Below are 25,342 nucleotides of genomic sequence, written 5' to 3' on the forward strand. Positions count from 1 at the left end.
AGTGACGTCATCACTTATGGACCTCTTCGGCTCATTGGAAGATAACTTTCTTATAGAGCTGTCAAGCTAATTGAAAGTGACGTCATATTATATCCAGAAAATAAACCACTTAGTTTTTATGATTTCTATTTGAAGGGCATGTTCGTGAGAGAAAAGCTGGTTGATTTCCTCCGATGTAAGCGGCAATTTGTGACGTCATATTTGATTGATTGATGTAGTGTTTTACCTGATCAAACGCCGTGTTTTTAGTTGTACGGTTGCACGTCAACACTTTTAGAAACTTAACAGCATTTTTGTAAATTTTATTTACCTTGATATTTTCAGTTCACGGAGAAACCGAATCAATAAACTTTATTTGTCGAAATCACCAGCAAATGCTATTTTCTATACGAAAGTATTCTGTGGGTAGACAATAAAGATAATCTATGTTTTGGATAGGAAGTTATGACTGTGTTATGAATAATTCCTTGCTCACATTGCTTCGTCACTTAGTGGTGGGTGGTAAATTAAGAAGCGTATTGTTTCCGCGTTCCAATCTTTCTACAGTGTTAATGGTTTCCACGTATGCAGGTGACAGCAAGGAATATATTGCTTTAGTTTATTTTTTGCTGGTTGGCTTTCTACAATTGTCAACAGTCATGTTAAGTGATTGGAATTGGTTATCTTGTGTATTGCTTAGTGTGCAGGTGCTTACTTATAAAAGAAGTCGACCAAAATAACAAGCTACTTGCGCGCTTTGATTTAACTAGTTACTGCAGTAATATTTTATGTTAAAATAGTTGGCAACCAGACATGGTTATGTGAGAATATTGGTCGTCATGGTCACCATCGTTTTGTTGCTGAATTTGTAAAATTATCACTAAATTTTGTTTCGAGAGGTCTCATGGTTTATTACAGCAGTATTACACCGGCTGTCGAACACGCAACTCAGAGTTCTAACTATTCAGCTACAAAGCAGACTCAGAGTTATTGCTTCCGCATTTTCGACCTGGAGATGAAGGCGCTGTCGCGTATTACGTCACGATAGTAATTTCCGTGCAGCGCAAGACGTGATTCATCGACGTGAAACTAGAAGGTTCTTGAGCGGTTGAAAGTTGAAACGTAATCTGCATCAGACTTTAAACAAAAGTTGATATTTGCGAATAATACCATGATATTTATAGAATGTATTAAGACATAAGCAACAAAGGACGACATGTTGCGGTAAGCAAGTCAGGTGACTCACGAAAGAAACGTTGTTTAATTAAGCTACGTAACAATTTATCATTATGACGCAACTAACAGTCATAATGCTGTTCGCTGCTCATTTTTTGAAAAGACCAAACGTGCGACCTGCTGCCAGGATAATTTATTGCCAAATACGTGCGTTTGTTCGTAGTCTGCTTACTCATTCGCTGCCATCTAAAATCGGTTAAAAGCCAGCCAACCGAGACGTTTTCGAACGTCACAGAGCTTTACGTCCGTTTGTTTGTAAACGTTGAAAGCTAACTAACGTCACGAAGCTGCCGACATATTTTGACGTTGATGGCATGATTTTCAGAGGCCCCTTAAAATATTGTTAAATGCTCTTTTTAAGTTACCTTAACCCAACTGTTTATTCTTGGCTACTTGAGTAAAGTTTTTATTTACGATGCTGAGAAATCTAAACTATCTTTGAACTGTTACCTCAATAGACAAGTCAGTTAGTTCAATTAGTTGTGAATAAAGTTTAGCGAAGTAACATGGCTCAGGTGCGTGAAATCGATGCATCTGAATTCACTGGCAGAGACCTACTCAAGTCCTTTGAAGATGAAGTGGACGGAAGTAAATGGGTGAAGAAAAAAGTGGGTGAAGAGGGTAAAGTTTTCACTTTTACCGGTGGTCGATATCAAATTAAAATTGTAGCAAATCCTACCCCAAACCAAAAGGGAAATGGAAGACTCTCTGTTGGAGGCCATGCTCACAGCTGGGAGACTTTGAAGCCCATTTTGTCAGATTCTAGTTTCAATGAAATATATGAATTGTTTTTGGAAAACGAACTTAATTCGCCACTTGTGAACGACTTCGAGAGACAGGAGTTAGCATGTTGTGTGATTCTCTTGTTTGAGATCGCTCGAAGGGTCGAGAATGAGAGAGGGATCGATGTCAAATTTCTCTCAAGAGATGAAGTGGACAAAGCGATCGACAAAGCGTTAAACTGTGAGTTGGGAAGCTCATTGACAGGAATATTCTGTCTCGGCACAAAGAGGAGAAGAAGCAGATATGACGTAATCATGAGCAAGTAAGGTTTTTTATTATTTCGAGCTGTTTTGATTGAAAGTGACCGCGTGCTTTATTATTGGGTTGCGGAAATCCAATAAAATTTCAATATAAGAATTTACGCTTTTGACTTCGTTTGTAAGAATGCGAGCCCGAGCCGAACCCAAACCTGAACCCGAACCCGAACCCGAACGTTACCGACGTGAAACGGCAAAAAGTCCAGCACGTTGCAAGCATTTCAGGCTAGAAAATGACCTAAATTTGATTGTGGAGTTAAATCGCTTTAAAACTATACAATTTACTTTTGATTGAGAGCACATAAAGTTTTGTTCTCAATGGTTTGAGACTTTGCAGCATGAAATTAAAGCCCAGTTTTCGGGAGAGTTGAACACGCTTCATTGTTTATGGAGTAAAATTGTTTTAAAGTTTAAACATATTCTAGTATAGGCTATATACAGTACATAACAATATATCATAAAGATATGTTGCATGTAATGAAGTGCTTTGCTTTGCAGACCAAATGTTGGCGATGACAGCGATGACGGTAACGACATAGCAAGCGCAATGGGAAACATGACTTTAAACGACAAAGTTCGTGATATTTATTTATTTTGTAAAGCCTTAATATCCCAACAACGTTTAAATATCTTTTGAACGAGCAGTAAGCCCAGATATATCTTATTTGCTCTGAGCACCGCCTTTATCACTGTCATTAGCTTCTATATTATTTGGAGGTAATCTAAAGATGGAAACTGCGTGTTTGGTGAAAGCAATTTGCGATAACTACAAGGCCACAAATGCAAATAGATGGCAAAGTTTAAAGCTCACAATATTTCTTGTTGCGATGAATATCCATGTTTTTACTGATTGGATTTAAATCTGAATGATTTTGTTTTATTTTAGGTTATCTTGGGACCTGGAAACCTGCTGGCAAGAACAAATTTTTTATAAAACATACCAGGAAGTAAAAAAATATAAAGGCTTTGGTCATGAATCGCCATCTTTAGCTCCATCCTAGAATCGTCATCTGCATATAACAACTTTTATGCATCTTCGCATCTTCTAAAACTTCCCTTACGTGTTTCTGCTTATTGGTTTATCTTACAACCGTCATTTGCTATTCACATATTTTATCCATTTCCAACCAGCACTTTGAACTTATTTATAACTTAACATCAATTTATTGGATTGTAAATGTGTGACCAATAAGTTAACTAAACATTAAGTCTAAATCCAATATACTTGAGTATATAGCATAATAAGTCGTTGTTATCAATGTTTAGCATTTGTTTTGTTTGTTGTTTTGCATCACAAACGTTTTACATTTGTATTAATAAACACGCAGTATTTATATTTACAACATATTGCGCGATGTGTGTTTTATTACATTTATAAGTGATACTTGTATTTCACTTAAATATTCTTTTGAGTTTGCTTGTATTTATTTAATAGAGAAATATTTTGTGTACATATCATTCATCTATTGTATGCTGCTGCATTATATTTTGTGAGCATGTTTTTTCAAAAATTTTTCCGTAAATGCCGCAAAATTGCAATATGTTTGTGACGCACGTGTTGGTAACCATGACGATAAAATGAGAAAGGAAAGTACTTAATGCTGATTGTTGGATCGGGATGAAACAAACGTTTGCCGGCGACAAATATATGTACATCAGTGCGTTACGAGGTTATCTTGGGTTTATGTATGATCTATGCCTTATACGCCTATTAATTATTTATCTATGCTTGTGTTGTGCATTCATGACGTAAAACATTTTGTCGTCCAATAAATATTTGATTTCAAGTCAAGTAAATATCGAGTGGGACATTTTTGGAACCAAAGTGACGCTTCGTGTTTTGACTTGCCTGACCTAAACCATCAACATTTTAACGCAGACCAAGTTTCTTGTTTTCGGTGCAATGGAAGCTGTGTAGTCAATTATTAATTATGTAGCGAATAATTAACTTTCGCCTCGCTCCGTTTGTATCAATAACAACGTGCAGTAAAACACCTGTAACGAACAATGATGGTGAAACGGTAAATTATAAACGAAATGCACACACAAGTAGATATAGCAACTGTAAACTAAGTATATTTGCTTAAAACTACGCGTCTCAACATGTCTACTAGATAGACAACAAACATCTTTACTTTAAATCAAATGTATCAACGGTGAATGAGGAAGTATAAATTAAGATGCCATTAAAGTCCTAACTCATAAAGTTCAGTGAAACCAGCAGTTGTGTTATGAGTAGTTATACACGAAGGTGAGCAACAACTTTATTTGGTTGGAAAGATCCAAACAATTTAAAGTTTAGCAAAGTCAAGTAAAACGGTTTAAACTGGGGGAGGTCTTAACTAGGGATGGAAAATTTAGATTAATTTACTTTTCTAGAATTAAACCGAATCCAGAATAACAAATTCTATTCTGAATTTTTTAGCAAATTAGCAAACAACAAAACAAGAAGAATTTATTATTTTGCACAAAAACACAATCAAGTAATGGATATGGTGCGTGCGAATAATAGTCATTCTTCTTTCCTTCGATAAATTGCGTGCAAGAAAGCTTGTGCGCATTTTTTATCGCTTTTGCGTCGCAAGTTCACTTTTTTCTCACTTGTTCCGTCGCGCTCTCACGCTCTTAAAACCGAATCTTATTTTTCGATTTAAATCGTCATTTTAGATTCGTTTCCTCCGGACTCGGTATTCTGAATTTTCCATCTTTACTCTTAACTTAAATGTTAACTTAACAATTATGCTCATTATGACGTACACAACATCCATGACGTTGTACGCTGCTCATTTCATAAAAACGTGAATTGGACGTGCGTCCTGCTGCCAGGATAAACTATAGAGAAGTCAACCGAGACATCAAAGAGCTGCCGGCTCTTCAGAGGCTCCTTGAAATGTTGTTAAATATTATTTTTAAAGTTATTTCAACCCAACAGCTTATTCTTGGCTACTTGAGTAAAGTTTTTATTTACAATGCTGATAAATCTAAACTATCTTTGACCCGTTACCTCAATAGACAAGTCAGTTAGTTCAATTAGTTGTGAATAAAGTTTAGTGAAGTATCATGGCTCACGAAATCGATGCATCTGAATTCACTGGCAGAGACCTACTCAAGTCCTTTGAAGATGAAGTGGACGGAGATGAATGGGTGAAGGATAAAATTTTCACTTTTACCGGTATTCCTTTTCCAATCACAATTACAGCAAATCCAACTTACAAGCAGTCAGGCCAAATCAGCCAGCCAGGAAATGGGCTGCTTTGTATTGACAACGTCGCATCAACATGGTCGAAGTTTAACGATATTTTATCAGACACAGCTTTCAATGCTCAGTATTTTAAGGGAGGTGATATTTTGCTAAATGTTTATCGTTGTTATTGTTGCCAGTTTCGTCACAAGGCTCCATTGAATCGAGTCCAGCTGAAGAAAATAAGGAGATTTCTGCTGCTGAAGTGGTAAGATTTCTATGTAATATAAAGTTGCAACGTTTCTCTTTGTGATGTCATAACCAAAGTGATTTTTTGAAATGACGTATTTTATGCAGACACAATCTGAAGATAAACTTGTGGACAGTGACGTCACACTAGAAAACGACTTGCTTGAAAGAGATCAGATCGCATCTGACGCAGCTTCGGTGAAATCGACGCGAACATCGTCATCGAGCGATTCCAGCAGCGATTCGGACGACGAAGAAAGAGCGGACACCCCCCCACCTGTTCAGATTGCGGAGACGAAAACAATCCCTCCAGTGAAAGCGGAAAGTTCTCCGCCCACGCAAGCGGAGACAGTCGAAGAAGCAGGGAAAAGTTATCAGGCGGAAAGCGCATCCGAATCCGACCAAGCGCCGTCTCCTGTTCCGCTAAACGAGATGCCGCCGGTGGGTTCAGAGGAAGCGGAGAAGAATTCTTCTTCAAAGGAGGAAGCGAAGCTGATGAAGAAAGTCCAAATAACTGGTGAGTTGAAAAATGTCCAAAGTTTCGCTGAAATACGTAATTGTAGATTTTTGTTCAAACCAACTACAACCCTGTGAGGAATTTATCAACAATCAGTTTCTTAAAACATTTGTCGAACCCACGATTGTTACCGCTGCACCTGCTCATTGATACGTCATGAAGTGCCGGTGACCTGGTGTAGGAAGCGTTGAACAAAACGGCGTAAACTTTTTGAAAGGTGCTTGCTTAAAATCTTTCATTTCATAAGATGAAGCGCCTTCTAGACCGACGGCGGCTCACCCGAAAAGCGCTCGATTCAGCGAAGTTCGCAAATCACAGAATTTGGAACCGGTCTCAAGCGAACTTCACGTTGTTCGATACAGGTATATGATTTAGTGTGTCGGAAGATTTGATTATGATTTTATACCATAGATATGATGATGATATATATGATATGATTTCATATGCCTAGATTTATTGATGTATTCTAGAAAGCTGATATGTGTATTTGCATAACCAACTGAACTCTGGGGTTGTCTTGGCAGGGGCAGACACTTGCCACAGGCCCGGCGCTTCGAAGAGCCTCACTCAAAAAACTTTTCTGTTTAAATCAGCCGAGAAACTTTATTTATTTTACGGTATTAATTCTCTTATTTATTGGGGTATTTACAAAATTTGGGACATTTTTTTAAAACTTCCACAACATTCTGAAAAGCCTACATACAATTGTTGAACTACAGTTTGATTTTTTAACGACTCGCTTTAAAAATATTTAAAATGACTAACTTTCTACAATCAACGTTTTTGAGGACTTCTCTAAAAATTGGGCACAGGCTCCGAGGCTGGTTAATCCGGCCCAGACTGGCCCGCTTTCTGGCCTTTTCAAACCACAGTAAACTCGCTATGGGCCAACTTTAGTAAGAGAATGAATTAAGTCGATGTTATTCTCGCGACTTAAAAGCTCATAGAACTGAAACACTGTAATATTTTCCTTGAAATTTTTGACTTATTTCATTTTTTGAAACATCCAGTTTTTTGGTTTCAGAAAAACACGTTCCGCTCCACCGCGTCCACGTGGTTTCCACGCGCAGAGTTCGAACCTGGTCTTCCTACATAAGGAGTGCGAGAGAATTGAAAGGAAGTTGGCTCAAACCGCCAAAGCCAACCTCGTGAAAAGACCCAAGATGTAAGATCGTATCGTGTTTGAAAGTATAAGTTTGAATTTGTAGTTATCTAAGTCTATTATGCTCCGTAAGACCGTAACTGTGATTCGCTTTTGTGAATCTGCTAAGCTGTTTAAGTTGGATCTCTTACACTTTTGCACTCCTACTCAAAGCTTGAATGGGAAGGAATTATGAGGTAATAGAAAAGAAAATATGACGTGATAACTCCTCGATCTTGACATGGGAATGCAGAAGTAAACGAGATCCTTTAAGTTAATCAAAAAGTTAGTTATTTGCAAGGTCGCAGAGGGTCAGATAATCTCACTTGTATAGAATTTGTGTCTTTACTTTCATACTAACTGTATAGCCCGCTATTCAACTTCTCTCTTCCAGCACACCGTACAAACCGTTCACTTGGAACAGTCTCGCTCCTTATTACAACACAGACACGTTGAGATACGTCATACACATGCCCGTCAATGTGCGTCGTGGTTACAACACGAGACCGACTGCTTGTGGACTGGTTGATCCAGAGACATCTTGGAAAATGGACCAGTACGATAATGCTTTGTGCACAAGCCGTGCATATGTATAATTTGAACAGTATGATATTATTTGACCGGTTTATGCTCGATTATACAGGACTTAATGCTTTGGTTAAAGTTACGATTAAATTATTGACAGGATAAGGAATGAAGCGTTCTTTTGTTTGTCAAACATTTCTTATTTTTAATTTACAATAACTTTATAGCTACTGGCTTTTATATACAATCTACATTAATGACGTCAATCCTTGGATTCGCCGCAAAAAATGTTCAACATTTTTTTTAGTTGCGTCACTCCAATGACCCCTTCACGCCCGGAATTATTTCGACGTCATTACGTCAAACGAAGGTGACGTAGTTTTTACGTTGCAGACTCTCAGAGATTATATACTTGCGTTCAATCTTTAAACTTTATATAAGTTTAAGTCGTGCAAAGACATTTATGGGATCGCGATGCCAAATATAAACCATATATGGCATCATACTATCCATAAGCTCATCTTTTGTGACCACCAGGATGCCTTTGCAGTAATATAACCAATCTCTGTACCCGTGTGTAGGTTACGCTACTGTATACACTCCTCGAATATAACGTTCGCACTTTTTAACGTAGGACACGTTCAGCGATGCCACGTCTGACGTCAGACAACAGTCTCATGATGCCCAAATTTCCCCGAGTGACGTCAGCATCGTATGGGTCTCCAGCAACCCAAGACGCAAATGGGTAAGATGGGTTCTCCTCTAACCCCAAAGGCAAGAATGACGTAAATAGTAGTTTTATGACGTCACCAACACTTTATGCGAAACAGACAAATTACCGTGTTTTTTACAAATTTTGAAAGTAAAGACATATTTAATGGTGACCCCGGGCTTAATGGATGGTTAGAACATGTCCGATAAACGGCTCATTACTTGTACTTGCGCGCGCGCTTTAGCACGGATCGATGGCTCTCGACGAAAGAGATTTATTACTTTATAAACCTTCAATGTAGGTTCTAGCACCCTAAAACAGGAAAAATTGAGTAAATGTTTGCTTTTTTCCAGGAAACCGCGAACTGGCTCGCCGCCCATGAAGTAAATATTAACAAGTTGTTGAATGTCTGTATATTTTAATTTTATCAAAGTTCCTACTCCTTTCCGTGCTTGGAGATTATTTATCGGGTTAGGTTTAAACGACGTAGTTTTTTATCCATTTGACTTCTCTTGTGTTCTTGTGTTTTTCATGGAAAATCTACTCGTTGGTTTAAAACAAACTTTCGTGGCTGATAATGTCAATTCGACTTTCGTCAACTGTTATGTCACTAAGCGTAGAACTAGTTTGTTTTTGTCAAACGTTTAATGTAACAATGCTGTTTGTAAATATCTTTAAAATTTATGAAGCATTATTGCAAAATAAACCAATCTTTTCCAGGGATGCTTTACTAGCTTCTAATTTGGGTCTGCTGCTATCAAGCGTAAAATTTTAAGATTTAATGCGTCAGTAAATTGATTTAGCTTATTTAATAGACACAATATATATAACTTATATTTAATTAAGAGTGTTCTTCACATGACATTTTTCAACCTTTTTTTATCACGTGCTTATTATTACATCATAATTGAGCAGTATTGAAGCTTGGCAACCAGGTTGGTCAGAGCATTAAGCAGACATCGCATAAAGCGTCAAATTATAGAAAATACTGAAGCAGACAAGTCTAAACTCCAACTTGTAATCTACATTATGCCGCATTATCGCGCAATTACCGTCTGGTCTATTCGTCACCTTTTGAAAACACTTGTTTTTGTTTCTTTGTCCTACATTCAGTTGCACTTTAAACTTAAATGTACTAAGTAAGTGAGCGGGAGCCCAAATAGCCCCCTTTTGCAGGCTTTGTTTTCGTTTGTGGGACTTCGCTCCTCCCACGAACGTGCCTTCACTTGTTCTTCCCAACGCGCTTAAAGTCTCGCTCCAGCTGATGCATTCCATCAGTGGATGTCTCTGCTACCGTCTGGCGGATTTTAAAACGAACGAAAAAGGAAACTGACTATGCAGTGATTTGAATCTAGCCTGCCAGCCGTGATGTTTCGCTTCTAGATAAGAAGTAATTATGAAATGCCAGGCAATATTCTGCCGCAAAACATATCTTAGTCATGGCGGAAATGTGAAGACGATCGGAGGAAATATGCAGAGATTACGTCATAGCTTCTTGTATTCTTCTAATGTATTGTTCTGTCATTTTGAGATCGGCATTCTAGAACGAGTCAACGTTATTTTGCGAAACAGCATAATTGCGACAAGAAATCTGTTTAAATTTTGTTTTTACTATAAATATCATGGTGTATGGTATGTAGGTATACAGTAATGTTCACGTTAAATCAGGTTTGATATAAAAACTAACTCACGACTCAGTAATTCAGTTGCCTTCGAAACTCGAGCTGTCAGATTATATCGCTGTAAATTCTTGGGCAGTTGACACAATGACCCGTTTATTTGAAATAAAGTGACGATTTCATTTTATGGAACTTAGTACTTTCGTATTTAATTGGAGGTAGATTTAGATTAGAATGTAGATTAGGGTTCGGTTCAATTTACTGTGCTATGACATCTAGGTTAGGTGAATAAAACAGCTTCGAAGGAATAGTTTTTTCCGGTGAAATAGTGACAGCCTTAGATGAACACGACATGCAGCATACGACATAGGTTACATATGCGTAGGACTGCGAAGCTACTTTTGTTTTTAGAAAATCGAAAATCGTGGTTTGCTTTGTTTCTATTTGGAAACATTTTTTATCTAATTTTTACTTATGAGTGTTCTTACAACAGAACCTTTCTATACACAGCATCTTGCGTAGAATAACGTTTGTATAAATATCTGCAACCAAAGAATGACTGAATCAATTCAGCTCGTTTGTTTCAGTCTCATCGCTTGTATTTTTCTACGATTGTCAGTACCGGTTGTTGGAGATCAGGAGTTTGAAGAAATTTTAAGTAAGTGTGAAAATAGAGATTAGACATACACAAGTTACGATAAGAACCGAGACCTTGCTTCTTCGAGCAGCTACAATCAAGCAATAATCGAAAGGGATAAGCTTTATGTCATCTTTAATTTCTAGACGAACGGAATTTGGATTCTTTGCCAAATTTTGAGCTGGTTGAAATCGAACAAAAGATAAACGACAAATGGTCAAGCAATTTGAAAACTCAGGTAATTTTATGTTTGTTAAAGTTTTCGTGAACATTTCTATTACTAGCAGGCAATGTTCCCTCTAATGTTGTGGTCCCTTGGACCACTGTGAGCAACATCAGACGTGCCACGTGCGCACTGTGGCCATTATTATGCGTTTATTTTATTTTCAATTCAGGTTGGATTTTTTTCGTGTGCGCAGCACAGATTTTCTGTGCGCGGAGACCGTGTCAGCAGTGCGCATTTGCGCACGCGCGCAGCTTAGAGGGAACATTGCTAGCAGGGCTACTACCATGATGGTATAGTAGCTGAGCGATTGGATTTATTTCCGTTATTCGGTAGACTAAAGGGCTTAGCTCGTAATGCTGCTAACTGGGTACGATATCGTGCATAAACGATATAAACGATTGTTATAAACGCTACAATATGATATATCATGTAAAAGTACCAAAACGCAGGTAAGAATGGTGCAGTCTTTTGTACTACATAAGGAAGAGGTGAAAGTAGTTTTTTCTTTCTCTGGAAGAACGCTTTTTTCCCGCCGAAAATCATAAATATCGGCATAACAGAAGACTAAAACGTGCATGTTGTTTCCTGATGTACGATACCATTTCAGCCAATAAATTTAGTTTGCGCTTCTATAATGCTCTGCAGTTTGGACCCAGATTGGAAGTTTGCTGTTTTGGTTTGGTTTGTTTTTGGTGAAAAACTTCCAGTGGAACAAGATTAAACAGCAACCATTATTTATACTTGCAACTTTTCCACTCTGGTTCAGGACTAGAGCGACGTAGTGACTGCATCATTGTAAAATAGCAAAGACCGATACCTCGGCATTTTCTTCTACTCTGTTTCATTGCTTGTAGTAGCACAGTTTGTAAAAGGTCTTTTATATTTTTTATCCAATTTGTTAGACCCAGCCAGGCCTACACAAACACCAAGTTACATTTCGCGCTTCGGAAAAATATTTGTTCAGAGATCTTCAGCTAAATGTTGATGTGGTGGATAAGCATTTTTGCGTGACAGATCCAATTTCTGGGGATGTTGTATTTCCAAAGCCAGAGGTATTTTAGAAATCACCAATTTTTTAATAATAATAAATTTAAATTTAATCTACTTATAAAAAAATCTATCGTATGATTTTTAATTTTGTTTAAATGGTGATATGACAATGACAGGTAATAATAATATCTTTTAAATGTAGGACTTGAATTTTTGCCAATATACCGGTTATGCCATTCATGAAAACAATGATGTCAGCAAAGCCATCGTTCGTACTGAACCTTTTAGGTATGGAATTCATCATCATTTGAGTGTATTGCTTGTCGCATTAAACTGCTCATCAATTTTACTCATATAAAGGATTTCACAGAGAGGTTTCTTGAAAACCGCTAATACCAGTTTTTCTATTGGGTTAAAATTTTAATTTGTGAAATTAATGATGGTTTCAAGATGTCTATGTACACATGCAGAGCTGACATTTTTCTGGATAGTGATATTGCTTTAATCCGGCCGATTCTTTACGACGATGGAACTCTTGGACACGTCCACTTCAAGCTTTCAGATTTGAAGATGCCAGAAGGTGTCTGTGGAACCGACTCGTTGACCAACATCATTGGAAATGAAAAGTTAAATTTTGGGATCAACACAGGTGTGAAATGTTTCCGTGATTTGATTCAAACGTACATACTATAATCACATATACGATGTCTCTTGTGATTAATGTTTTGTAGCAGAATTAAGTTTTTGTTAATCAGATTTTGATGGAATGGAGAGTGTTGGAAGAAAAAGGCGAGATACTTCATCACAAACCCGATACATTCATCTGCAATTTGTGTTTGCCCAAAACTTTGTAAGTTTTCACGCATTTTTGTCGAAGTCTTATTACAAACATTTTATCAGCGAACGCAGTGTTTGGGTTTGCAATGTTTGTGAACACATGATTCGGTGGTGTTTGAAACCCGTGTTATGATTATGAACTTGTTACAATTTTTCGATCCCTACCCTGTGGCAAAACTCAGTTCATCAGCTCACAAAGTGATGAGGGTTTTGCTGTTTATGCGGAGTTAGTGATGGTAGTGATGGTAACCTTAGTGATGGTAGTGATGGTAACCTTAGTGATGGTAGTGATGGTAACCTTAGTGATGGTAGTGATGGTAACCTTAGTGATGGTAGTGATGGTAACCTTAGTGATGGTAGTGATGGTAACCTTAGTGATGGTAGTGATGGTAACCTTAGTGATGGTAGTGATGGTAACCTTAGTGATGGTAGTGATGGTAACCTTAGTGATGGTAGTGATGGTAACCTTAGTGATGGTAGTGATGGTACTTACCGACCCAAATCAGCAAAGTTTGCGCCATCAGCGTATGATGAAGTTTTTTTATACAAGCAATTGTTTCCGTTTTAACTTGAAACGTTTTTAACATGAACAGTTGTATTGAATATTTTTCACTGAAACTGTAAATTGACCGAAAGCAAACTCTAAAATTGTTTGTTATTTTTTCGTATGTTACAGAATTTCCTTCCAGATGCATCCGTTTTGAACGCGGTCTTTTATTTTGCGAACTACATGGACACCTTATTTCAACCATTGGGCATTCGTACGGTTGTCAGCAACGTTGAGAACTGGAAATCGGGAGATCAAATCTTTGTCAACGAAGAAGATCTTTTACAGGTCTGTGCTATCATATTCCATAAACTTGCTTTTAGCAAAGTTGTTCCTAGGAACCGGATGTCCGTCTGTCCGTCCGTCCGTCCGTCCCTGGATTTGTTTCAGAGGGCCGGAGAGCAAGATCGTTTGTTTCATGGGCACTGGAAAGTTTTTTGAATGTTTTTTAAAATAACAGTAATTTAACAATTAAAGTTTATTTAATTAACTGTAATTTGACTTTGTCGTTATGTCAAATGTTGCTGTGCACCTCACTACACTGCATTTGTGTCACTGTAGTTTGTTACAGTTCAGTAATATCATTTTCCATAATAGTTTTAAAAGAATCAAGACTTAAAAGATAAATAAATCTTTTGCAGACGTTTGTGGACATGACTCGCTACAGATCGATTCGTGTCGCCGTTGACCCTCCCACGTCGCCTTGGGTACAATCCGACCACACCATTTACCTTCGTCAGGGAGGGTTGGGTCTTTTGCGGGAATTAAACTCAACGAACGTTCTCGGGATAGCCCACATTGCTGCAATGTGTCAACCAGAGTCCATTACCTATTCCTCAGTGAGTTTCATCTTATCCCGTGAGCCTTGCTCTCATATCACGAACTTCGTTTGTTACTGTTAATTAGTTGGCGATGTCGTTGTGGAAAATATACTTTAATAAACTTTTATTTTTGAAATTTATACTTCAAAAGTTTCACATTTTTTGAACTTGCAGATTTATACATTGAACAACAGTCTTGCTTTCACCCCTCAAGTTTTAACCCACGAAGTTGGCCACAGTCTCGGCCTACGTCACGATGATAATGACCCCAATCAACCTCAACCTGGTCCATGTTTATGTGAAGAAGGGGACAGGGACTGCATCATGTCTGCAAGGCTTCGGTGAGTCTTAACGTTCAGTTAAGCGCAAGCTTTGAAATAGAAACTGAATCAGCGCTGTGACATCGAGACTAAGTTGCTTTGTTTTTTATTCACTAAAATCATTGGAGATTTTATTAGAAATCTATTTTGTATTCAGGAGCGATCGTCCGTTTCCTACAGAGTGGTCCAATTGCAGCATCAAGCAACTTAAAGTTGAACTTGAACTATCGACCGGGCGTTGCCTCCTCGATAAGCCGGAGATTGCGTCATTGATCCCTCGCTCGTCGTGTGGGAATAAGATTGTGGAAGTGGGAGAGGAATGTGACTGCGGTACGGTGCTGGAATGTACAAGGTACGTCTTTAATGTTTTTTCTAGTTTCTCGTTTATGGACTGAACTGTTATTTTTTTCTTACAATTCAGTTTTATATAGAGGTTAAGTTACAAAGCTTTTAATAAAATCATACAAATGCAAAGATTGAAATTAGTTGCTTCTCGTTGTATTTTTTCGAGTCGATGAATATGTTTGATGATAATTAATTAATACAAGACCAACATTTTAGCAAAACAAAGAGTTTAAAACATTAAATTTTTTGTTTTCTTGTGGAAACACTTAGTCGATGTTGCAACTAGGCAACTTGTTTGCTTTGGGATTTCGCGGAGTGCGATTCGGAGGCGTGCTGTCTCTCGCATTAGTGCAAGGTTGCCCCGCCCGGTACTCAATGCAGGGAATCTCGTGGTGATTGCGATCTGCCGGAATACTGCGATGGACAGAACAAATCTGTGAGTTGAAAAGCTGCCACAAAATTAAAATTGTCCGGAATCTACTTTACTTTAATAACTCTAATTTTGTAGTTTTTAAAACATATGTTAAATAGAAATCGTTTTGCTTAAATTTCATTTTCTAAGTTAGAAATTATTGGATGTAAATTCTTAAACAAACTATTTAAGCTTTGAAATTTAATAATTTAGGTCTTTGCTTAAATTGAGAAAGGAAGTAGCAAGAAATATGAAAGTGACCAACAACTTTTACATTTTTTCAGTGCCCACCGAACCGCTTGGTAGAAGATGGTGGACTTTGCAATAACGGGAATAATCGGTGCAGTGGCGGGATCTGTATTAGCCGTGATCGAATGTGCCAGTTATCGTATGGTCCAGGTTGATGAAAAAATTTCAATCATTTGTTTTTCATTTAAAACATTTCTAACTGCAATATCGAGTTAAAGCTTCAATGATGTCTTCAAGCTGTTCAGTTGTTCTCAATATACTGAGAATTGAATAATACTAACAACAAAATCTTGTTCAAGATTCAAGCTACGCTCATTACTGCGATGTTTTCAACACACTGGGAATTGCTTCTGGCAACTGTGGGGTCAATTTTACTTCAACAATCTCACCGTATATTGCTTGCACATTGAGGTGGGATTTTATGACATTCTCACCTGTTTCTTGTTGTTGGATGATTACAAAGTGTTGTAAGGATCAAATGGTTCCATTAACTTATTGTGTGCATGCAAATATATCACATGTATGCTAACAGTTAAGAACTTGGTTGGAAATCAGTATATTAAGTTTTTCTTTATGTCAATTGTACGTTTCTTTTTGCTGCAGCAATATTGAATGTGGTAAATTCTACTGCGTCAACCCTTCGTTCATACGAAGTCCTATTGATCGTGATTTGTTTTACCTAACTCCTGCAACAAACGAAATTTGTGTGGTCCAAGTGCGTGGCCCAGATATAGGATTTCTCGACACAACCTACATCAGCGAATGGATGGGTTGTGCTGATAATTCAAAGGTAACTTTCTGCTTGTGACTATTTTAGATGTCAATCTTTTTACAGCTTCACACAATCGGATGTTTTATGACATGTTCGATATCGGATGTAACTTGCTACATTTCGAGAATCATATCATACTGACAAAAATGTGTCATATCACAACGCTGATAATCATGAGTTGGAGTGCTTTCAAATCGAAGTTGTTGAACACCAATCCAAAACAACATGTGATAACTTGCATGGTCGCTTACAAAGCAGACAACTTTATGACGCAATACTGCTCATTGGCCACATACTTTGTGGATGATGTAATGAATTTGTAGTTTGTGACCAGTTTAATGTTTGAAAACTTGCCTAACTTTCCAGATGTGCCATTTGACAGATTCTGTTGTTTCACTTCACATCATGTTACCCCATGTCGCTTATTTAAAAAAGATAAACATGCTACAACTGTACCGAGCAATCACTTGTACTGTAGGGCTCCATGACAAAAATAGATTAAAGGCACCGGTACATAAAATTGGAAGCAGAATATTACTTGGTTGTATTTATGTTTTGCCAGGTGTGCAGGAATGCTGCTTGTGTTGATTTCACGTCAACTTGCCCAAACAACTGCAGAGGAAATGGGGTAAGTTGCAGCTGATTAACTTTGTACTTGTATTACCACAAGTGACGTCACTTTGCTGAAAATAAACATCACCTGCTAGTAAATTCCTATCATTGGTGTCGTATTCCGTGGTGGCACAGTAACACAAGAATTATAGTTAACACAATAATTTACAATATATTATTGAAAATTGAAAATTTTATTTGTACAGTAACGATAAATTAATAATAATTCAGTCGTTAGTTGATCATTTACAGGTTTAAGGTTATGGGCAATGTGGTTGCTGCACAGACTTGAAACATTAAGTCGTACGTTAACCTTTTAACACTAATCTTTCATAGATCTGCAACGACAACGGAAACTGTCACTGCTCTGATGGCTTTGCTCCTCCAGACTGCTCCGCTCCTGGTGGTGGGGGAAGCGTTGATAGCGGGCCACTCTCCTGAATGATATAAGTGAGATGCCTATTAAATGGTCACCTATGTGCAGAGGTGGAAAGCCGGTACGTTAAAAGTACCGGTAGAGGTACTTGGCAAAAAATGTACCGACCGTCGCGGTATTCGCTACTGTTTCAAAGAAGTAGCTCGGTACTTTGCCGGTTCCCGGTACATTTTGTAAGCGGTTCCTGTTGCAAGTGCAATCTTTGCGTAATTATAGGGTCTAGTTCAGGGGTTCTTAACGTGTGGGTAATTACCCACTAGTGGGGAATTTGAGGATTTCAAGTGGGTAACGAAACACAATGTTAAATCTGGAATCAGATTTGCGTTGTGCAATCTCAAAAATAGAGCCTGACATTGACTCGATCGTCGCTGAAAAGCAAGAACAAAAATCGCATTGACGTTGTTTGAAACTACGTAAACGTTCTTTAATGTTATTCTTCTCATTGAAATTGTTCTTTTTGTTAAATAGCATTGTGCTTTGGGATATGTCACACAGGTCACTAGGATTCATTTTGATTTTTCAGTCAGTTTTAAAAGTATGTGGGGAATATAAGTTTATTAAGTAGCGGAAGTGGGTAATGAAAAGAAAAAGGTTAAGAACCCCTGGTCTAGTTACAGGCTACTTCAGGTGAAAACATAAGTGATTTCACTCCTTGCGACTTTATTAGACGTTTGTAGATTACAACAAGAACAAAAAGCGTTAAAATTGGCCAATTTTAGATTAAATAATTTAAGGTTTAATTGAAATGAAGTTTTTAAAAACATATTTCTCAAAACCTTGAAGTAATCATTTTAAAAGTGCTGATTACCGAAATTGAAACTTTGTGGCTTATTGATACAATATCTCGCAAAATTTGGTTCTTTATGGACCTGACGTACTTTACAACCCTCTTGTTGATGTAACTTTTAATTTGCTCGCGTGATTTCCTGGTGTTTTAGTGCTTTAAGCTCGTCCAGAATTGTAATTTTAGAGTTTTCCAAGGCATTTGATCAACTATTTTATATTTTAAATCAATGTATAATCATACAGTCGCGTTATATTTTATGAAAATTACGAAAATATTTGCTATCCACCGACTCTAGAATAATGCGTAAAATTTTTTTACTTGTCTCCGCCCAAACACCCAACCTCAACCCACTGTGTGTCGTCATTTATTGTTTATTGTTTATAAATGTATGTTAGATTAAGTATGTTGACGTTTAGTTGCTAACGACCGGTTAACGGTTACTGACAATGGGTTCGTGCAGTTTAGTTATTCAGATTTAACTAAATGTTAACTTCTCACTTTTACTGTTTGTTTTGTGCTGGGGAGGAATTTATTGTTTATTATCTTCTTCATCTTGCCTTGTTAGATGATATTCATATTTTTTGTCTCACTGGTGTATCAAGAATTCAAAGTATGTTACGTCATAATGATCATTGTTAAATAACATTACACTTTGCAGTTTGATCATCATCAGTGCAACAGATACCGCGACATTTTCAGTTGACCTTCTGCTTTTCGAGACGTCAATTTTGCTATTCCGATCATAGCGAACGACAATGACGTCACAGTGAACACGCGAGTGTACGCGATATTTCGTCTCAACAACGCATATGAAGGTTTCTCTTCTCCATCTTTGAGTTTTGTCCCAACTTCTTCACACGAGCGTTTGAAGACGAAGTCACTCAACGTTCTTTGGCAGCGCACTTTGGCAGCGACTGGTTTCGTCAATCTAGATATTTCTCTGATCTTTATCCTCAATCCTGCAACAGCAATAAACGTCGTCGCCATGACGTCATGCAAATGGAAAAAAGCGCATTGGAAAGTGTCGTCATCATTTATGGACATTTTCGGCTCATCGGAAGATAACTTTTTTATAGAACTGTCAAGCTAATCGAAAGTGACGTCATATTATTTCCAGAAAATAAACCACGTAGTTTATATGATTTCTATATGAAGGACATGTAGGTGAGAGAAAAGCTGGTTGAATCCCTCCAACGGAAGCGGCATTTTGTGACGTCATACTTGATTGATTGTTGTAGTATCGTACTAGGTCAACCGCCGTGTTTTTTAGTTGTACGATTGCACGCTAACACTTTTCGAAACTATACAGCATTTTGTAAATTTTATTTACCTTGATATTTTCAGTTCACGGAGAAACCGATTCAATAAACTTTACTCGTCTTAAATCACCAGCAAATGCTATTTTCTATACCAAAGTATTCTGTGGTTAGACAATAAAGATAATCTCTGTATTGGATAGGAAGTTATGACTGTGTTATGAATAATTCCTTGCTCACATTGCTTCGTCACTTAGTGGTGGGTGGTAAATTAAGAAGCGTATTGTTTCCGCGTTCCAATCTTTCTACAGTGTTAATGGTTTCCACGTATGCAGGTGACAGCACGGAATATATTGCTTTAGTTTATTTATTGCTAGTTGCCTTTCTACAATTTTCAACAGTCATGTTAAGTGATTGGAATTGGTAATCTTGTGTATTGCTTAGTGTGCAGGTGCTTACTTATGAAAGAAGTCGACCAAAATAACAAGCTACTTGCGCGCTTTGATTTAACTAGTTACTGCAGTAACATTTTATGTTAAAATAGTTGGCAACCAGACATGGTTATGTGAGAATATGTCATGGTCGTCATGGTCACCTGCGTTTTGTTGCTGAATTTGTAAAATTGTCACTAAATTTTGTTTCGAGAGGTCTCATGGTTTATTACAACAGTATTACACCGGCTGTCGAACACGCAACTCAGAGTTCTAACTATTCAGCTACAAAGCAGACTCAGAGTTATTGCTTCCGCATTTTCGACCTGGAGATGAAGGCGCTGTCGCGTATTACGTCACAATAGTAATTTCCGTGCAGCGCAAGACGTGATTCATCGACGTGAACCTAGAAGGTTCTTGAGCGGTTGAAAGTTGAAACGTAATCTGCATCAGACTTTGAACAAAAGTTGATATTTGCGAATATTACCATGATATTTATAGAATGTATTAAGACATAAGCAACAATGGACGACATGTTGCGGTAAGCAAGTCAGGTGACTCACGAAAGAAACGTTGTTTAATTAAGCTACGTAACAATTTATCATTATGACGCAACTAACAGTCATAATGCTGTTCGCTGCTCATATTGTGAAAAGACCAAACGTGCGACCTGCTGCCAGGATAATTTATTGCCAAATACGTGCGTTTGTTCGTAGTCTGCTTACTCATTCGCTGCCATCTAAAATCGGTTAAAAGCCAGCCAACCGAGACGTTTTCGAACGTCACAGAGCTTTACGTGCGTTTGTTTGTAACGGTTGAAAGCTAACTAACGTCACGGAGCTGCCGGCATATTTTGACGTTGATGGCATGATTTTCAGAGGCCCCTTAAAATATTGTTAAATGCTCTTTTTAAGTTACCTTAACCCAACTGTTTATTCTTGGCCACTTGAGTAAAGTTTTTATTTACGACGCTGAGAAATCTAAACTATGTTTGACCCGTTACCTCAATAGACAAGTCAGTTAGTTCAATTAGTTGTGAATAATAGGTTTAGTGAAGTAACATGGCCCAGGTGCGTAATATTGATGCATCTGACTTTACTGGCAAAGACCTACTCAAGTTCTTTGAAGCTAAAGTTGACGGAGATGAATGGGAAGCAGGAAATCATTTCATTTTTATCGGTGGTCGATACCAAATAAAAATTGAAGCATATCCTGCACCAACCCAAAAGGGAAATGGAAGACTCTCTGTTGGAGGCCACGCTCACACGTGGGAGACGTTGGAGCCCACTTTGTCAGGTTCTAAGTTTAATAAAAAATATAAAACATTTTTGGAAAACGAACTTAATTCGCCACATGTGAAAGACTTCAAGGAAATGGAGTTCGAATGTTGTGCGCTGCTCTTGTTTGAGATCGCTCGAAGGGTTGAGAATGAGAGAGGGATCGATGTAAACTTTCTCACAAGAGATGAAGTGGACAAAGCGATCGACAAAGCGTTAAACTGTGAGTTGGGAAGCTCATTGACAGGAATATTTTGCGGCAACATAATGACAAGAAGAAGCAACTATGACGTAATGATGAGCAGGTAAGGTTTATTTATTATTTCGATCTGTTTTAATTGAAAGTGACCGCGTGCTTTATTATTGGGTTGCGGAAATCTAAAAATAGCCCGAGTTTAAAAAAATTTGCGCTTTTGACTTCGTTTGTAAGAATGCGAGCCTGAGCCGAGTTGAGCCTAACCCGAACCCGAACCAGAACCCGAACGTTACCGACGTGAAATGGCAAAAAAGTGTAACACGTTGCAAGAATTTCAGGCTATAAAATGTCATAAATTTGATTGCGGAGATCGCAAAAACGTTACAATTTACTTCTGTTTTAGAACCCATAAAGTTTTGTTCTCAATGGTTTTAGACTTTGCAGCATGAAATTAAAGCTCAGTTTTCTGGAAAGTTGGACACGGTTCATTGTTTATTGAATAAAATTATTTTAAAGTTTAAACATATTCTAGTATAGGTTATATAGTACACAGTACATTACAATATATCATAATAATATATTGCATGTTATGAAGTGCTTTGCTTTGCAGATCAAATGCTGGCGATGACAGCGGTGACGGTAACGACAGTGGAGACGACATAGCAAGCGCAATGGGACACATGGCTTTAAACGACAGAGTTCGTGATGTTTGTTTATTTTGTAAAGCCTAGATCTCCCAACAACGTTTAAATATCTTTTGAACGAGCAATAAGCCCAGATAAATCTTATTTGCTCTGAGCACCGCCTTTATCATTGTCATTAGCTTCTATTTTGTTTGGAGGTAATCTAAAGATGGGAACTGCGTGTTTGGTAAAAGCAATTTTCGATAACTACAAGGCCACAACTGCAAATAGATCGCAAAGTTTAAAGCTCACAATATTTTTGTTGCGATGAATATGCATGTTTTTACTGATTGGATTTAAATGTGAATGATTTTGTTTTATTTTAGATTATCTTGGGACCTGGAAACCTGCTGGCAAGAACAAATTCTTCATAAAACCGACCAGGAAGTAAAACAATATAAAAGCTTCGCTCATGAATCTCTACCTTTAGATCCATCCTAGAATCGTCATCTGCATTTCACAACTTTTATGCATCTTCGCATCTATTAAGACTTCCCTTACGAGTTTCTGCTTATTGGTTTATCTTACAACCGTCATTTGCTATTTTCATATTTTATCCATTTCCAACCAGCACTTTGAACTTATTTATAACTTAACATCAATTTATTGGATTGTAAATGTGGGACCAATAAGTTAACAAAACATTAAGTATAAATCCAATATACTTGAGTATAAAGTGTTATAAGTTGTTGTTATCAATGTTTAGTTTTACATTTGTATTAATAACCACGTAGTATTAATATTTACAACATCTTGCACGATGTGTGTTTTATTACATTTATAAGTGATACTTGTATTTCACTTAAATATTCTTTTTAGTTTGCTTGTATTTATTTAATAGAGAAATATTTTGTGTACATATCATTCATCTATTGCAGTGGTTCTTAAACTGGGGGGCGCGCCCCCCTTGGGGGGCGTGTGACATTCATAAGGGGGGCGCGAGAGATGACAAACTGTGTATTATACAAGCTATGTCTAAACATGCTTACTTGACTTTCGCTATAGGTTCATTTTTACTAAAATTTTAGAGTGTGTCAGGATGGCAATTGTATTTTTGAAAAAATGTCAAATGTCAAAATTTCTGAAATTCTGGATTCTCAAATACGTCAATTGTTACGTCATAATATTTGGTGTCTCTCCGCATTGAAGCGTATTGTTTTCGTTTACTCATTCACGCAATCCTAGCTCGACTGACTGTTCTCTTGTGTTCTCGTTCTGCGGTGACCTTTTTTTTCTAAAATTAAATATTAAAATAATTTTAATATTTCTAAAATAATTAAATATTAACTTTGAATCGAATACACTACAGTAGTTTAGTATGACGTATCAAGAGTTGCTGTTATCAATATTTAGTTGTACGTGTGTTAATTATCATTCAGTATTATTATCTATTACATCTTACATAATGTGTGTTTTATTACATTTATTAGTGATACTTGTATTTCACTTAAATATTCTTTTTAGTTTGTTTTTGATTAATTAATAGAGAAATATTTTGTGCACATATTTATCATCCATTATACGCTGGAGTATTATATTTGGTTCCTTGCACATGAAATACAATAATAAACGTGAAAACTTTTAAGAATCGCGCAAACTGAAATGTTTATTTCGTCTGTTGCGTAAGAAAAGCAGCAGCCTGATGCAGCACGCATGATTGAGCAAGTTTTCCCAAAAACCGTAAAATTGCTATGACGTACATGGTCGTAATCATGACGTCAAAATTTAAAACGAACGTAATAGTTATCGTAATTGATCTTAACTGAAAAGAACACAGTTTGATAATAATCTTGCACTGAAGTAAGTAAAAACCTGACAACATTGTGGTAACCAGCATTTTGTAGTTACCTTCTGGAGTCAAAGAAGTATTTTTCCAAAAAGCAAATAAATCTGCAGCTTTCTTAGAGAGGCTTAAAATGAGGGTTAAGTCAAAAAAACAAGTTGATCTTATATGAAAGAACATTATTCACTGAATAGTCTGGTAAAATAATTTTGAAAAATAATTCTTGGTTAGGTGGAGTAGTTATCGGTTATAGGCTGGGTCATATAAGGTACAACGTTGTAAGGCAAGTCTCGCTATATTTCTTTCCTAACTAAACTGAACAGACAACATTTAATAACAAATATTTAACGATAAAACTATTAATAACGGATGATTTCCGTGTTTTATGGTGTTTTTAGTATCATCTTCTTTTCATTATTTTTATTACTTTAATGACCATTCCATTGTAAAGGTTTTTCTGTAGTTAAAAAAATTCGGATTTATTTCAATTACCGTATTTTTCTCTGTAAGATAATTCAACTTAAAGCAAATCATGTGCATGAGAACCTGTCACATTTCCAACAAACGATGGTTACAAAAGCAGTTTCACCATATGACGGTTGGACAAGAATCCTTGCTATGATTTCATCTGGCTGTGAATTTGCAGACTGACGCTTACTTAGGAATTTGATAGGAAAAAAATTGCACGTTTAAAATGTTACGACTGCTTTGTGGCGTTATAGCGCTTATAATTATAAGTACTTGCAGAACTATGCTGTATGTTGCTTCATATAATTTATCATTTTTTAACTTTTATGATTACAACCAGAGGCTGGAGGTTAAGCCAAGTTAATGTTGCACTTGTACAATAACTGACGATGACTAAGTCCTTTGAAAATATTCAACTTCATCAACCAACAGCATGCATAGAAATTGCTCTTATACTGCAGATTTCGACCATATAGTAGGTTGAGTATTCGGCAAGGCCAGGAAAGAACAATAACCTGTAAAAAGTCCATTCTACTACTCGATCACCAGTGACCGTTAACAGACTTTACATCTTTTGAAAAGTTCGTTATGGGATTCGTTCATTTAAACTTTAAATCATTTGACGGGTTCTCTCATTAGTATTTGTCATTAAATTGATGTTATAATTGATTCCTTGATAATCATGCGTCTTAAGCAAAACTAAACGTATGGTTCAACTTTTTTCTGTGTATCAGCTTGTCCCTTTGTTAAAGTTTAACGCAGACACAAGCATGAGTTAGAAATAGTATTTGCTTATTCATGTCAAATACACTTCCTCTTATAATTAAGACATGAGCTGTTTATTTATGCATTCGAAGCTTTTATGAGCTGTTATGGTTAAAATGAGTTTTGGATCACGTGACTATTAGGCTATGTGTACACAAATTACATAACTTTAACGGGTTTCGACAAATAAACATGTTTGCTGATTTGAAAAGAATAAAGTCATCGAAAGGACATTGGCACCTGAAGCAGAACATCTCATGAGTAATCATAGGATTGATATTTGTGCTCAACTC

General features: G+C 37.0%; 3 protein-coding genes and 1 long non-coding RNA gene across 6 annotated transcripts; all 4 read left to right on the forward strand.

Moving 5' to 3' along the window:
• The first annotated feature begins 1,367 nt into the window (after nt 1-1,367).
• On the forward strand, nt 1,368-23,610 carry LOC143451976 (uncharacterized). 3 transcript variants are annotated; one of them, XM_076952769.1, is made up of 3 exons: nt 1,368-2,260; nt 21,961-22,048; nt 22,360-23,610. In XM_076952769.1, the coding sequence occupies exons 1-3, from the start codon at nt 1,722-1,724 to the stop codon at nt 22,405-22,407; spliced, it is 675 nt and encodes a 224-aa protein (XP_076808884.1). In that variant the 5' UTR covers nt 1,368-1,721; the 3' UTR covers nt 22,408-23,610. The 3 variants fall into 3 exon arrangements, with proteins under 3 accessions (XP_076808884.1, XP_076808885.1, XP_076808886.1); XM_076952770.1 differs by lacking the exons at nt 21,961-22,048; nt 22,360-23,610 and adding exons at nt 2,754-2,829; nt 3,142-3,378 and having other exon boundaries at nt 1,449-2,260; XM_076952771.1 differs by lacking the exon at nt 1,368-2,260 and adding an exon at nt 20,751-21,459.
• Nucleotides 5,316-7,386, forward strand: LOC143451693 (uncharacterized). The gene is made up of 5 exons (XM_076952409.1): nt 5,316-5,595; nt 5,637-5,704; nt 5,794-6,202; nt 6,450-6,564; nt 7,227-7,386. The coding sequence occupies exons 1-5, from the start codon at nt 5,316-5,318 to the stop codon at nt 7,369-7,371; spliced, it is 1,017 nt and encodes a 338-aa protein (XP_076808524.1). The 3' UTR covers nt 7,372-7,386.
• Nucleotides 7,629-8,991, forward strand: LOC143451979 (uncharacterized). The gene is made up of 4 exons (XR_013114932.1): nt 7,629-7,899; nt 8,176-8,238; nt 8,503-8,613; nt 8,934-8,991. It is a non-coding gene; the product is annotated as an uncharacterized LOC143451979 (long non-coding RNA).
• On the forward strand, nt 15,644-17,417 carry LOC143451694 (disintegrin and metalloproteinase domain-containing protein 1b-like). Its single transcript, XM_076952410.1, has 5 exons — nt 15,644-15,722; nt 15,883-15,994; nt 16,187-16,373; nt 16,918-16,983; nt 17,304-17,417. The coding sequence occupies exons 1-5, from the start codon at nt 15,644-15,646 to the stop codon at nt 17,406-17,408; spliced, it is 549 nt and encodes a 182-aa protein (XP_076808525.1). The 3' UTR covers nt 17,409-17,417.
• Nucleotides 23,611-25,342: the final 1,732 nt, after the last annotated feature.

Source organism: Clavelina lepadiformis, chromosome 4, assembly GCF_947623445.1.
Source record: "Clavelina lepadiformis chromosome 4, kaClaLepa1.1, whole genome shotgun sequence".
In the NCBI taxonomy this organism is placed as follows: domain Eukaryota; kingdom Metazoa; phylum Chordata; class Ascidiacea; order Aplousobranchia; family Clavelinidae; genus Clavelina; species Clavelina lepadiformis.

Excerpts from the sequence above, each read along its gene's own strand:
- LOC143451976 (XM_076952769.1), top strand. The coding sequence starts at position 1,722 with ATGGCTCAGGTGCGTGAAATCGATGCATCTGAATTCACTGGCAGAGAC. Across the intron at positions 2,261-21,960 it reads TATGACGTAATCATGAGCAA|ATCAAATGCTGGCGATGACA; the intron begins GTAAGGTTTTTT and ends TTTGCTTTGCAG. Across the intron at positions 22,049-22,359 it reads ACATGGCTTTAAACGACAGA|ATTATCTTGGGACCTGGAAA; the intron begins GTTCGTGATGTT and ends GTTTTATTTTAG.
- LOC143451693 (XM_076952409.1), top strand. The coding sequence starts at position 5,316 with ATGGCTCACGAAATCGATGCATCTGAATTCACTGGCAGAGACCTACTC. Across the intron at positions 5,705-5,793 it reads AGATTTCTGCTGCTGAAGTG|ACACAATCTGAAGATAAACT; the intron begins GTAAGATTTCTA and ends TATTTTATGCAG. Across the intron at positions 6,565-7,226 it reads CTTCACGTTGTTCGATACAG|AAAAACACGTTCCGCTCCAC; the intron begins GTATATGATTTA and ends TTTTGGTTTCAG.
- LOC143451694 (XM_076952410.1), top strand. The coding sequence starts at position 15,644 with ATGGTGGACTTTGCAATAACGGGAATAATCGGTGCAGTGGCGGGATCT. Across the intron at positions 15,723-15,882 it reads GATCGAATGTGCCAGTTATC|ATTCAAGCTACGCTCATTAC; the intron begins GTATGGTCCAGG and ends ATCTTGTTCAAG. Across the intron at positions 16,984-17,303 it reads ACAACTGCAGAGGAAATGGG|ATCTGCAACGACAACGGAAA; the intron begins GTAAGTTGCAGC and ends AATCTTTCATAG.